The sequence below is a fragment of the Pollachius pollachius genome (genome assembly GCF_949987615.1).
Source record: "Pollachius pollachius genome assembly, chromosome: 14".
NCBI classification, from domain to species: domain Eukaryota; kingdom Metazoa; phylum Chordata; class Actinopteri; order Gadiformes; family Gadidae; genus Pollachius; species Pollachius pollachius.
This window is the reverse complement of record NC_136947.1, coordinates 1,546,124-1,557,823: the sequence shown is the minus strand read 5'-3', so window position 1 is coordinate 1,557,823 and position 11,700 is coordinate 1,546,124. Positions and strand designations below refer to the sequence as shown.

General features: G+C 46.9%; 1 protein-coding gene across 2 annotated transcripts; it reads left to right on the top strand.

Annotated features, from left to right (window-relative positions):
- The first annotated feature begins 19 nt into the window (after positions 1–19).
- Positions 20–11,199, top strand: hectd3 (HECT domain containing 3). Of its 2 annotated transcripts, none has more exons than XM_079750316.1 (20): positions 20–133; positions 532–1,016; positions 1,487–1,740; positions 2,156–2,291; positions 2,685–2,806; positions 3,326–3,439; positions 4,135–4,217; positions 4,321–4,486; positions 5,144–5,225; positions 5,730–5,912; positions 6,267–6,319; positions 6,427–6,595; positions 7,144–7,257; positions 7,914–8,003; positions 8,565–8,771; positions 9,387–9,516; positions 9,920–9,994; positions 10,223–10,304; positions 10,397–10,468; positions 10,991–11,199. In XM_079750316.1, the coding sequence occupies exons 2-20, from the start codon at positions 663–665 to the stop codon at positions 11,073–11,075; spliced, it is 2,571 nt and encodes an 856-aa protein (XP_079606442.1). In that variant the 5' UTR covers positions 20–133; positions 532–662; the 3' UTR covers positions 11,076–11,199. The 2 variants fall into 2 exon arrangements, with proteins under 2 accessions (XP_079606442.1, XP_079606443.1); XM_079750317.1 differs by having other exon boundaries at positions 61–129.
- The last annotated feature ends 501 nt before the right edge of the window (positions 11,200–11,700 follow it).

The following is an 11,700-nucleotide window of genomic DNA, read 5'->3' as shown; positions in this document are numbered from 1 at the left end:
GGATGACGAAAAGGGTCAAAATAAATGTCAAAAACTTACTTCCGTATACTTTCGCTTTACCAACTACATAACCTGTAAACACCCAAAGACTCCAGACGACGTTGACATTATTGGTTGAAAAGTCCAATTGTAGGTAAGTTGTTACTGTTAATGTTAAAGCAGCATTAAGCCATTCGCTTTTACTAACATAACGACGTGAGTTTTGCAGCTATATTAGCTAACGAAAAGCTTGTTAATGATTGCTAGCCTTACTTCATAGTTCTGATATGTGAAAGCCATTGGGTGGCAGCCTTTCGTTTTCTCGCTATCGTTTATCTGAATGCTTATATTACAGGCGTTTCACCCTTTAGACCCTAGTCAGAGTATCAGAGTATGAGGTTGTGAGATTAACGTTAGTCATCGTATAATAACCAGCCCTGTTCTGGTCTCAGAGACGGACATTGCTCTGCTTCGTGCATCATATAATATGCATACAGAAGCCGAGCTCTGATTCATTCAAACGAATGTTCTGTTTTGTCTTGCTGAAAACAGGGAATCCGCTGCCACACTACGTGGTAACAAACAAGCACTGAAAACGGTCATGTCAGGTGACGCCTCGCCGCCGTGTTATTAAGTGTGACCGCTGCATTGCTGGTGGTGGGAAGACCGCTGACAGCACCGACATGGCCCTGGGTGACAGTCCTCACGTGCTGCTAGGGAGGATTCGCTTTCTGAACAAGTGCATCGAATGTTTCCGAAAGAGCGAGCCTGTACCAGAGAGTTTATGTTATGTGCCGAACGAGGTATGTTATAAAATCTGCAAAGATTCATCGTCCGCCTCTTCCGCATCGTCCAGCACGGCGGCTGGCACGGCTGGTACTCCCGGAAAGACCGTAGTCTCCGTGTTTGAAGCCCCTACAACGACCAGCAACAAGAAATTATGCAAGTACAATATTGAACCAAAGAAAGGAACGTGCATACGGACAACTGGCGATGAATACTGCAACAGCCAAGGCCTTTGGGTGAAATTAAACAAGGTAGGCGTCTGAGGTTCCAATGTGATCACTTCTAAAGTTGTTAATCATATTTTTATTCTGGCACCACCGCATGTGCACTTTACACAGCACCAGTGTTTGCTTATCCACTAATTATCGAATCGTAATGAATCTACTTTTTGAAATTGATGGAGAATTGTTTTCATTGATGCACCAAACATAGGCCATCCTTTTTGCAACTCCCTGCTTTCGTAACTACTATCTTTTGTTTGAACATTACAAACAGAATGTGGTCCTAGAATGTCATTTTGTAATCATTTCTAAAATAGACTTGCATACATAAAACCTGCTGCTTTGGATCAAAACACCACCTTAAGGCTTAACACAGATAACACAAACCATACAGCTCCCTATGTATCCTGCAGCCATCGTGACCGTATCCAACCAGTGGTTCATGTGTTGACGACGTGTCGCCCCCCACACACCCCACCCCCCCCCCACACCGCCACCAGGAGCAGCAGGAGGAGCACCGGGCGGGCCAGGACCTGGAGGAGGCCTGGATCCTGGTGTGCAAACACACGGAGGGCGGCGACCGCCTGGTGCCCGTGGAGTCCCCGGAGACGCTGAGCCGGCACCAGCAGCTGTTCGGCTACGACCACAAGCCCTGCAGCCGCTGGGAGCACGTGGTGGACGTGGAGAACGCCCTGCACCTCGGCACCAAGCCCAGGGTAGCGGACAGCGACCCGGCCGCCGTCCAGAAGCTCAGGTGAGGGCGTTGGGAGCTACCTGTCAGTTTCTCTTTTACCATAGTGCCACTCACTGGTTGTACCTCTCACTCTGTGGTTCCCAACCTCTGACTTGAGGTGTGCCGCTTAATTGACATCAAGACATTTCGTGGACTACCTCGTATTTGAACAACTAATAAATAGATGAATAGACATGCAGTGGCGGAGCAACTAGTGCCAACACCTCCTAAATACACAATAATTACTGCAAGAAGGCCATGGCCGGTGGGAAACATTGGAAAGACTAAGTCAGCAAAATGGCCCTCAGTGTCACTTTATACCTCGCCCGCTAACTCATTCTAAACTTCGATTCCGCTCGTTGTGGAGTATGGGGTCAGACTAAGGAGACGAGCCGTCTCTGCGTGGATTTAAAGGCGAGCGGTGTCTTCCCCTCAGACATGTGCCACCCACCTGGACGTACGAGAGCGACGAGGACCTCGTGCACTTCTTCTACGACCACATCGGCAAGGAGGACGAGAACCTGGGCAGCGTGAAGCAGTGCGTGACCAGCATCGACGTGTCTTCCTGCTCGGTGAGTCGTACGGGCTACTGACCATCGTCAGTACGTCGATTGTGATTTGTTGCTGTGGTGGTGGGGGATGATACCGGTCAATCGTCACCATCAGGGGAGATTTATTTATGCAGGAGCACTGCGATAAACCTCTTTGTCCCTGGATGGCTGGGCTTTCTGTCTCGTGACTACGTTGCAGCTCTATCTGCAGATTCCTAAATTGATTGACCCAGGAGTCTGAGGCACCAGCCAGACTGAATCAATATGAGTCTCAATAGAGTAGCAGTACAGAAAGCCACTTTGTGTGTGTGTGTGTGTGTGTGTGTGTGTGTGTGTGTGTGTGTGTGTGTGTGTGTGTGTGTGTGTGTGTGTGTGTGTGTGTGTGTGTGAAGCTAAATGCTATTTGTTGTTCAGGAGGACCCTAGTGGCGGGGCGAGCGGACTGACGGACGGAGACACGGAGACGTACTGGGAGAGCGACGGCATGCAGGGCCAGCACTGGATCCGCCTCCACATGAAGAGAGGCACCGTGGTGAAGTACGAGACGCTTGCCCTCACTGTGGGATGGGGGCCACTTAGTTGGTATTCTTGTCCATGTCTCCATATCTGTCGCTGCCTGCTGTGAATTCTCAGGAAACCATCAATGTTAAGTGACAATAATTATGTTTCAGATACAGAGGACTTTAAATTGTATGTTTCAGTTGCACAGCTCAAGCAAGAATCGTCAAAGTAAATAGAATAAACACAACAACATATAAACACTAGCATTATAAACCAAAAATACAGCATCCATAGAATATTGTAATTATAGATAAAAATATGCATCTTTCCAACAGCAGAATAAACATGCTTGTGTTTAAAATCAAAGTATAAATGTAACCGCAGCTAAGTGAAGTGAAGCATAGTGTTAGTAATGCATGTTTGCAGTACCTCGACCACCCTTAGTTCCCCTTCGCCATTGTGCTCAAACATGGGCTGAATGCGTGGGATCGAAGCGTCGCTGAGTCTTTGCCATGATTCATATTCTGCGCCCGCCGCCCCCCTTGTGGCCTCCAGCAAGCTGATCCTGACGGTGGACGCCACGGACGACAACTACATGCCCAAGAGGGTGACGGTTTACGGGGGGGAGGGGGACAACCTGAAGAAGCTGAGTGACGTCACCATCGACGAGTGAGTGTTTTGGTTCTGGTATTAAAAAGTAGTGCTATCTATCGATGGGTGTTCAGTAGTGACGGATTTCAGGATTCTTTTCCTTGATTCAGTTCGCGTCGGTCAGTGCGCCAAGAAGAATCGTTCAGAATCGTTTGTTTTCGGTAGCGGTGAATGATTAGGACGCACGGTTCTCAGCTGAGTCAGTCAGAATCAGCTCCTCCCTCGTTCCCAAAGGATCGTGCAAACGGTCGTCAATCAGCACACAACATTACAACTAAGTTCCTTTCAGTTGAGGAGAGCTTCATGTTCGGAATCGGGGTGTTTTTGCCCAGGCCAGTCCCTCTTCACCACTCTGCTCATTTAACACAGTGAACAGCGAGTCAGCGAGTGGGAGTCGAGTGTGGGAGAAACAACGATAGAGACGAACGAGAGAGAAACTGAAACGTGGAATCAGGTCGGTTCGTTCTTGTTAAAGAGTTGTTCCTTCGAACTGATTCGGTTGCAAACGACTCATCACTAGTGTTCAGCAATGCCTGATATATGCCCATATTTATTTAAAATCTCATTACTAACTGAAAAACCATCCAAACATACCATCGCAGGGAAATAACACTAGGTATTTGCATGTGGGCAACCATTCAATCCCTTTCGTTTGATCATTGATCAGTTTGTTGTTGTTTTGAACGCGTCGCTGCCGTGTCTTCTTCCCGCAGCAATCTGATCGGGGAGGTCTGCGTTCTGGAGGACATGACGTCCCACCTGCCCGTCATCGAGGTCCGGATAGAGGAGTGCAGGGGTAAGCCTATGAGCCACCAGCTCCATATCCCCCGCAGAACCTCCCTGAAGCTGCCGTTTATGTCATTCTAACGGATGAACGTCCACCCTGTGGCGGCGTCCAGACGAGGGCATCGACGTGAGGATCCGAGGCCTGAAGATCAAGTCGTCGTGCGAGCGGGACCTGGGCCTGAACGCCGACGTCTTCCAGTCCTCCAACCTGGTCCGCTACCCCCGCCTGGAGGGGACCCCCCCTGAAAGCCTCTACCGCAGAGCCCTGGTCATCCAAAGGTCAGAGCGGGGGGGGATGTTCAAATGGTCCATAGGGGTTTCTGAAAATAGCTGTTAAAGGGGACATATTATACCAGCAGGTGTGAGTGTGATCAGCCGTTACAAGCCGTTTTGAAAATCAGCCTCTTCTGACATCACAAGTGGGCGTGTCCACCTAGATCTGTGCTGGATAGATCAGTCTACCAGCCTCCCAAGTGGCCCGTAGCAAACGTTGCTCATCTATCCGTCACACATCTAGGTGGACACGCCCACCTGTGATGTCAGAAGCTGTACATTTTCAAAACGGCTTGTAGCGGCTGATCACACTCACACCTGGTGGTATAATATGTCCCCTTTAAAGCTTTGAGGGGTCCTATCTATTTGCCATGGATCACTAATTAACTTAATTCAAAGAACCACTGGGCAAACCTTCCACTAGGCCTTGACACTAAACACCGCCGAAGGGAAATACCGTGCCCAAGCTGAATTGGACAACAAATGAATAATGAAAGTGAAATATTTGAGTATTTGAATATTTGTGAAATATACTTTACTCCAGCTGAGCCAGCAACTTGAAATGTTATTGCATACTTTTTCGCTTTTTTCATGCCCACTTTTTAATCCAGTATTTGACTGATCCCTTGTGTGTTGGGTGCTGCGTGTCGGTGCACCCCACAGGTTCATCTCTCTCCTGGACGCCCTGCTCCCTCACCTGGTGCCGGCCTGGGACTACAGCCTGGGCACCTTCAGCCACCTCAAGGTGAGTCCGCCTGGCTCCACCGCCCAGATCACGTGCACAACGGACAGAGGTTCTCCCATGGGACCAGGGCTGAACGATTAAGGGAAATAATCAAATTGCCATTATTTCAAGCATTACTGCGATTGCTATTTAGGTTTTTTAGTTTTTTTTACGTTCTGTATTACCACTTCTATAGCGTTCTATTCTATAGTGTGGCCAACACAACACTGGAAGCAGTCATCATATAAACGGCTCTTACCTTTAGGCCAGGCCTATGTGCTGAGATTAATTGATGCATGAATGGATTTTATAACATCTTTATTTAACAAAATCGTAAAAGAAAAATAAATACGAATCGTACTGATCCCCGGTCAGTAAAAGTAAGGGCCAGGGTTGTTTTAATTGCAGCCTTTGCGATTTGCATGTCGCGTTCTATTACACCGTGGCATCGGTTTGAATTCGATGAGTCGGTCAGCCCCACATGCGACCGGGTTAATGGTCCTCCGAATGAATTGATCCCCGCAGAGCATCAAGCAGTTCCTGCTGCTGTCCAAGCGGCGCTCGGCTCTGGTCACGCAGTGCCTGAAGGACTCCGAGACCAGCAAGCCCAACTTCATGCCCCGCCTCTACATCAACCGCCGGCTGGCCATGGAGCACCGAGACAACCCCTCGCTGGAGCCCAGCTGCAAGAACGCCTTGTTCACCCAGGTGGGGGCCGACGGGTACTGGGATCACGGGGCCGGGGCCCGTCGACCCAGATATATGGGTTGTTTTTAGCGTGTCAGTGTGTCGTCCATGATCTTGAACGTCTTTGCTTTTTTGTCACTGTAATTAAAATGATAGCAGAATTTAGAAGAGAGAATGTAATCCTATGTGTGGATGGGTGGTTAATGTTTATGCCGTGATGTTTTAAAATCTTAGTGTTTGAGATCTAGCTGAAAGAGGGGGTTCTCTTGTACTTTAACCTAGATGAATAGATTGTCACACACACACAGAAATGCACCGGGGAATGTAAAAGATAAATAAAAACGCCTTCAAATAATACGCTATTTCTTTACCCAGGTCTACGAGGGTTTAAAGCCGTCCGATAAATTCGAGAAGACTTTGGATTACAGGTATAGCTCTCCTTGTTTGAACGCCTCCCCACACCATCCCTCACATGACACCCCCCCCTCTGCACTCCTGATGGTCACCTCTTCCCCTGTTGCCTGCGGTCCACCAGGTGGCCCGCCAGGTACGATCAGTGGTGGGAGTGCAAGTTCATCGCAGAGGGCATCATCGACCAGGGCGGCGGCTTCAGAGACAGCCTGGCCGACATGTCTGAGGAGCTGTGCCCCAGCTCGGTGGAGTGCCCCATGCCTCTGCCCTTCTTCACACGCACGTCCAACCAGGTGCACCGCAGTCAGGCCTTATTATTATTATTATTATTATTATTATTATTATTATTATTATTATTATTATTATTTTATTATATCCTTTATTTATCCAGGTGTAGTCTCATTGAGAGACTAAACCTGGTAAGGTATTGTGCATTACCTTTCGTTCCTTTGTTTTCCATTGCAGGTCGTTTTCAAAGGAAAACGCCCCAAACAACTAATTTTAGACAAAAAGTGATGTATTGGGTTGTACAGTGTACGTATGGATCAGTCCTGGTCCAATTCTAAAGTTAAATGCACTTTGTTTTAAGGACTATGTGATATGGTCCCACACTGCGCTCTATTGGTTAATGGGAACCGCCAATTCTTTTGGCAGATCTGTGGTGCAAATATTGTAGTGGGTGGAGTTGGTAGAAGCCTGAACAACAACATCATAGCCCGCTCCTAAATACAAAAGAAGTGTGCACCAGAAGGCCTTTTTGAAATGTTGATTGTTGGTTAGGGGAATCCACCCGCTACCCAGAGGTACTAACACCAGCCACCTTCTTAATGCCTTGCTCCAGGGCAGCGGGGAGGCCCGGGACTACTACGTTCCAAACCCGTCCTGCAAGGAGTTCCACAAGTTCGAGTGGATCGGCCAGCTCATGGGCGGTGCCCTCAGAGGAAAAGACTTCCTGGTTAGCACGCCGCACTGAATGAATGCCGTGGGAATTGAAATGGGAATCACGAAGTCATGAACTAGATTTGTGTTTCAAGTGGAGGCACAAAGTGCATATATATAACATATACAATATATATAATATACCATATATAGGAGAGTTAGAAAAGCATTACAACACATATATTGCATAGAATGAATTAATACAATATAAAATAGGAGATTTATTTTTAAATCTAGTTTGAAAAGCCAGATTAAAGAGGTGTTTTTAGTCAGTTTTAAAAGTATTTACAGGTTCTAAAGAAGGTGAAATGTGTGGCAGGTTATTCCACCATGCTGAAAAGCCCTTTCACCTTTTGGATTCTAGGCTAGAGGGGAGCGGCTAAAGTAGGAGTGATGTCTTGTAATAATAGCCCAAAACCGTTTGGTGAACTACATTCGATCCTGTTTTAATCCATCCCTTGAATTTTTATGTTGTCTCTTATTTAGTACACCCTGTCCAGACCTTTACGATATGGACCAGATCCATATTGTAAATAAGAAACTGTTCTTAATGTTTTATCTGGAAAAATAAAGGTTAAATAAATAAAAAAATAAATGAATATTGATGGGAACCAGGAGGACGGGGATCTCCCTGCCTGCCGGTCTCACGCTGTCTGCCCTGGGCCCCTGCAGGTGCTGGCTCTCCCTGGGCTGGTGTGGAAGCAGCTGGGCGGAGAGGACGTGAGCTGGAGTAAAGACTTCCCCGCGGTGGACTCTGTTCTGGTCAGCATCCCTCCCCACAACATCGTGGCACCCACAGCATCTTTAATGCACTGTACTATTGGAGGGGGGGAGGACGAGAGGAAGATATAGAAAAGAAACAACCAAAAATAACCAGTCCCTGAGGGTCTCTCTGCCGTTGAGAAGTGTTGCCTTCACTCACCTGGGATGGAGCTATAATAGCACAATACCCTTAAAGAGCATTTCACTAACGGATAGCTGCGGCATTTCTCACAGATTACAATCCAACGACTCTTGAATCTTACCTACAACGCCCTTAGCCCCACTGTCGATATGCGCCCACTCAAGGGCTGATTAGGGGGTCCTCCGCAAGGGCCAGACATGCGCCCCCCCCCAATAATTTGAACCTGCCGTCGAAGCGACGCCGCAGCCAGTGCTGTGATTGGTCCGCTCAGTAAAACCCGACGCAGAACCCTAAACGTTCACGACTGTGTCGAAGCGCCTGCGGGGTCGTTGCGTTGCGTGCGACCACAATCAGCCCTTCGCAGGGGAAGCGATGTCCCCGCTGTAACCGGTGTTGTTGCGGTGTGTCCCGGCCCCCAGGTCAAGCTGCTGGAGGCTATGGAGAGCATGGACCAGGCCACCTTTGAGTTCAAGTTTGGGGAGGAGTTGGTGTACACCACGCTGCTGAGCGACGGCCAGATGGTGGAGCTCATCCCCGGTGGCAGCAGCGTGGCCGTCCGCTACGAGGACCGCTCCGCCTTCATCCAGCTGGTGCAGAAGGCCCGCCTGGACGAGAGCCGGCCGCAGGTAGCGTGGGCGTGGCCGTGTGGGCGTGGCTGGATGTGTGTTCTGCAAGGTTATGTTGAGGCAGTGATGCCTTTCACTTGCACATTACACCGTTGTCCGATTCTTTTTTTTTTTTGGGGTGGTCAAAGATTTAAAGTTTTAATCTCATAGTATTTGTGAGTTAATCGCACTTTTAAAATTATATTTTAAATCCACTCCAATTGAAGTTAAAAAAAATAAAAATAGGCCAAGAGATCTTGAGGGAGTTTTATTGGCTCACTCAGTGTGGGTTTAATATGAAACTTACGGAACACCACAGATTTGGGATTTGCAAACAGGCTGTCACTTACTGCAAGTGTAATTTAACGCAAAGTAAGTGGAACTGAAATCAAAAAAGACTTCTGATATGAATGCTAAAAAAAATAAAAGAACATGCGTCAATTTGGATTAATCGCGTTAAAATAAGATTGCGTTAACTTGCCCTGCCCTCATTTTTATTCCTTTTTTTTTATAAATGTTGCCCTCCCTTGGACGTTTGTGTTCAACGATGTCCGTCCCAGCGGCTTGTTTACCACGAGGTCCACCGCTGTGGTTGGGGGTTTATCCGAGACTTGTCTGCGCTGCGTCTCCTTCCAGATTGCCGCCATGCAGGCAGGGCTGTTGAAGGTGGTGCCCCAGGCGGTGCTGGACCTGCTCACCTGGCAGGAGGTGGAGAAGAAGGTGTGTGGAGACCCGGAGATCACCGTGGAGGCCATCAAACGACTCAGTAAGTGTCCCGGTGATGGAAATGCAGATTTACCTTGGTGAAAGATGTAGTATTGGATATCAAAAACCAAATTTGATAATGGCCTTTACAGACTTACAACGGGTCAAAGAAGCTACATCTATCATCTAAAGGGTTTATGGTCCGAGAAATTATTTGGAAATGTATTAACATAAGGGAAGAGTACTACAATGTCAATGAATTCTAGTGCTGGACCGATTTACAGGATCAATCTTTCAGTACAAAAAGAGCATAACATTTTGGATCATTGATTGACCTTTTGTTGCATTTGTCTCTGGTGACTTGTAGAAATATTGAAATTGTGTAGACCAAAGGATTAATTTGAATAAGAAATAAGATGCATTTCTAGCAGCAGCCCTGAGTGTTTCTCCATCCATCATTCCAGCACACTATGAGGACCTGGAGCAGTCAGACGTCAGGGTGCAGTACCTATGGGAGGCCCTGCAGAACTTCACCAACGGTACGTCCGCCCATTGCTTTATTCTTTTACTTTATTTAACGTAGAAGTAACGTCGCTTGGTGGAAACATTTGGCCAAAAATGATCACTGATTTATTATTAATTAAGATGAACTGGTCGCAAGGCCGACCGATAGCCGTGCCTCCTGTGTGTTTTCTGCATGGTAAAGGGTCACAGTACCACATGTGCGCGATGACCACACAACGCGACTGGTCCCTTGTGTGTTTCAGAGGACCGCAGCAGGTTCCTGAGGTTTGTGACCGGGAGAAGCCGGCTCCCCGCTCCCATCTACATCTTTCCTGACAAACTCGGGTACGCCGGATCGTAGGGTCGTCTATTATCTCCTCAGACGCTTTCACACAAGGTGTTGGTTGTTTTGACATGGTTCCCCTCGCCCCCTCCAGGTCTGAAACGACAGACGCCCTTCCACAGTCTTCCACCTGCTCCAGCACCCTTTATTTACCCAACTACCCCAGGCAAGGAGCACGCAAGACGGATACATCTGACAAGTTCTCCTTTACAGAGAATGGATTAACTATGACGTGAATGAGGACATGCACCCTTTCATTCATTTTGATGTAGAAAATATTTAGTTTGTCACTACATTGACGCATACATTAAGTTCAGGTGTCAAGAATTCATGTTTGATTTGAATGCTTAAATGTATACAACTAATAAATACATTTTGATATAAGGAATAACAGCAACACTACATACAAACTGATATATTTATGGAAACATTGGCATTGCCTGATGCTAAAGTAAGCTGCAATATATGGCAATGTTTGATATGAATGCTTAAATGTATATAACTATTAAATACATTTTGATATCCGGAACAACACTGACACTACATACAAACTGATATATTTAAGGAAACATTGGCATTGCCTGCTGCTAAAGTCAGCTGTTATATACAGTACTGCGTTTGATTGTAGACTTGGAAGGATGGATGGAGATTCCCTTGTGTTTTTGACCACTGTTCTCTCCTCCCGCAGTGCAAAGGTTTGCGAGGAGAAACTGCGCTATGCTGCGTACAACTGTGTGGCTATCGACACGGACATGAGCCCCTGGGAAGAGTGATCTCCCATCCTCGTGACTGTATAAGGGAACCCATATTCACACACACTCGCACAGAATCACTTGCCAAAATGACCACCATAGCTACATTTTTGCCAATTATTCATGACTGTGTATATAATAAAGTATGGCCTCAAAATATGAATGTTGTGTGTTTTTGTTTCTGCACCTGTACAGACAAGTCTAGTAGCTTGATGTGGGTTTTTAAATCAATATTTTTTGGAGCAGCATCAGTGTTTAGCGTGTTATGACACCGATTTGAAAAGAGGCAATGAACAGGTGTCATCTGTGAAAGTATGGGGGTTCTAAGATAAACATAATTCATCAATAACACCAGAAAATACTTTTCAAGAGTGGGGTGCTACTCTGAAGGGATCTGAAGAAGGAATACTAGTCCTAGAGGGCTCGACTTGTGATGAAGATAAAATGAAGGAGAAGCAGGGTAAAGTAAACTTGACCGGGGCGTGGGAAGGAAACTAGAATCCATGAGGCATCACAAGAGCAGGTGAACGTTATGTGCAGATAAGAAAGATAAGTGGCTTGCAGCATATACCCAATGTTCAGGTTGATAATAACTTATGTAATGCCAATAATAAGTCAACTCACTTCTGCGTATGCAAAGTAATAT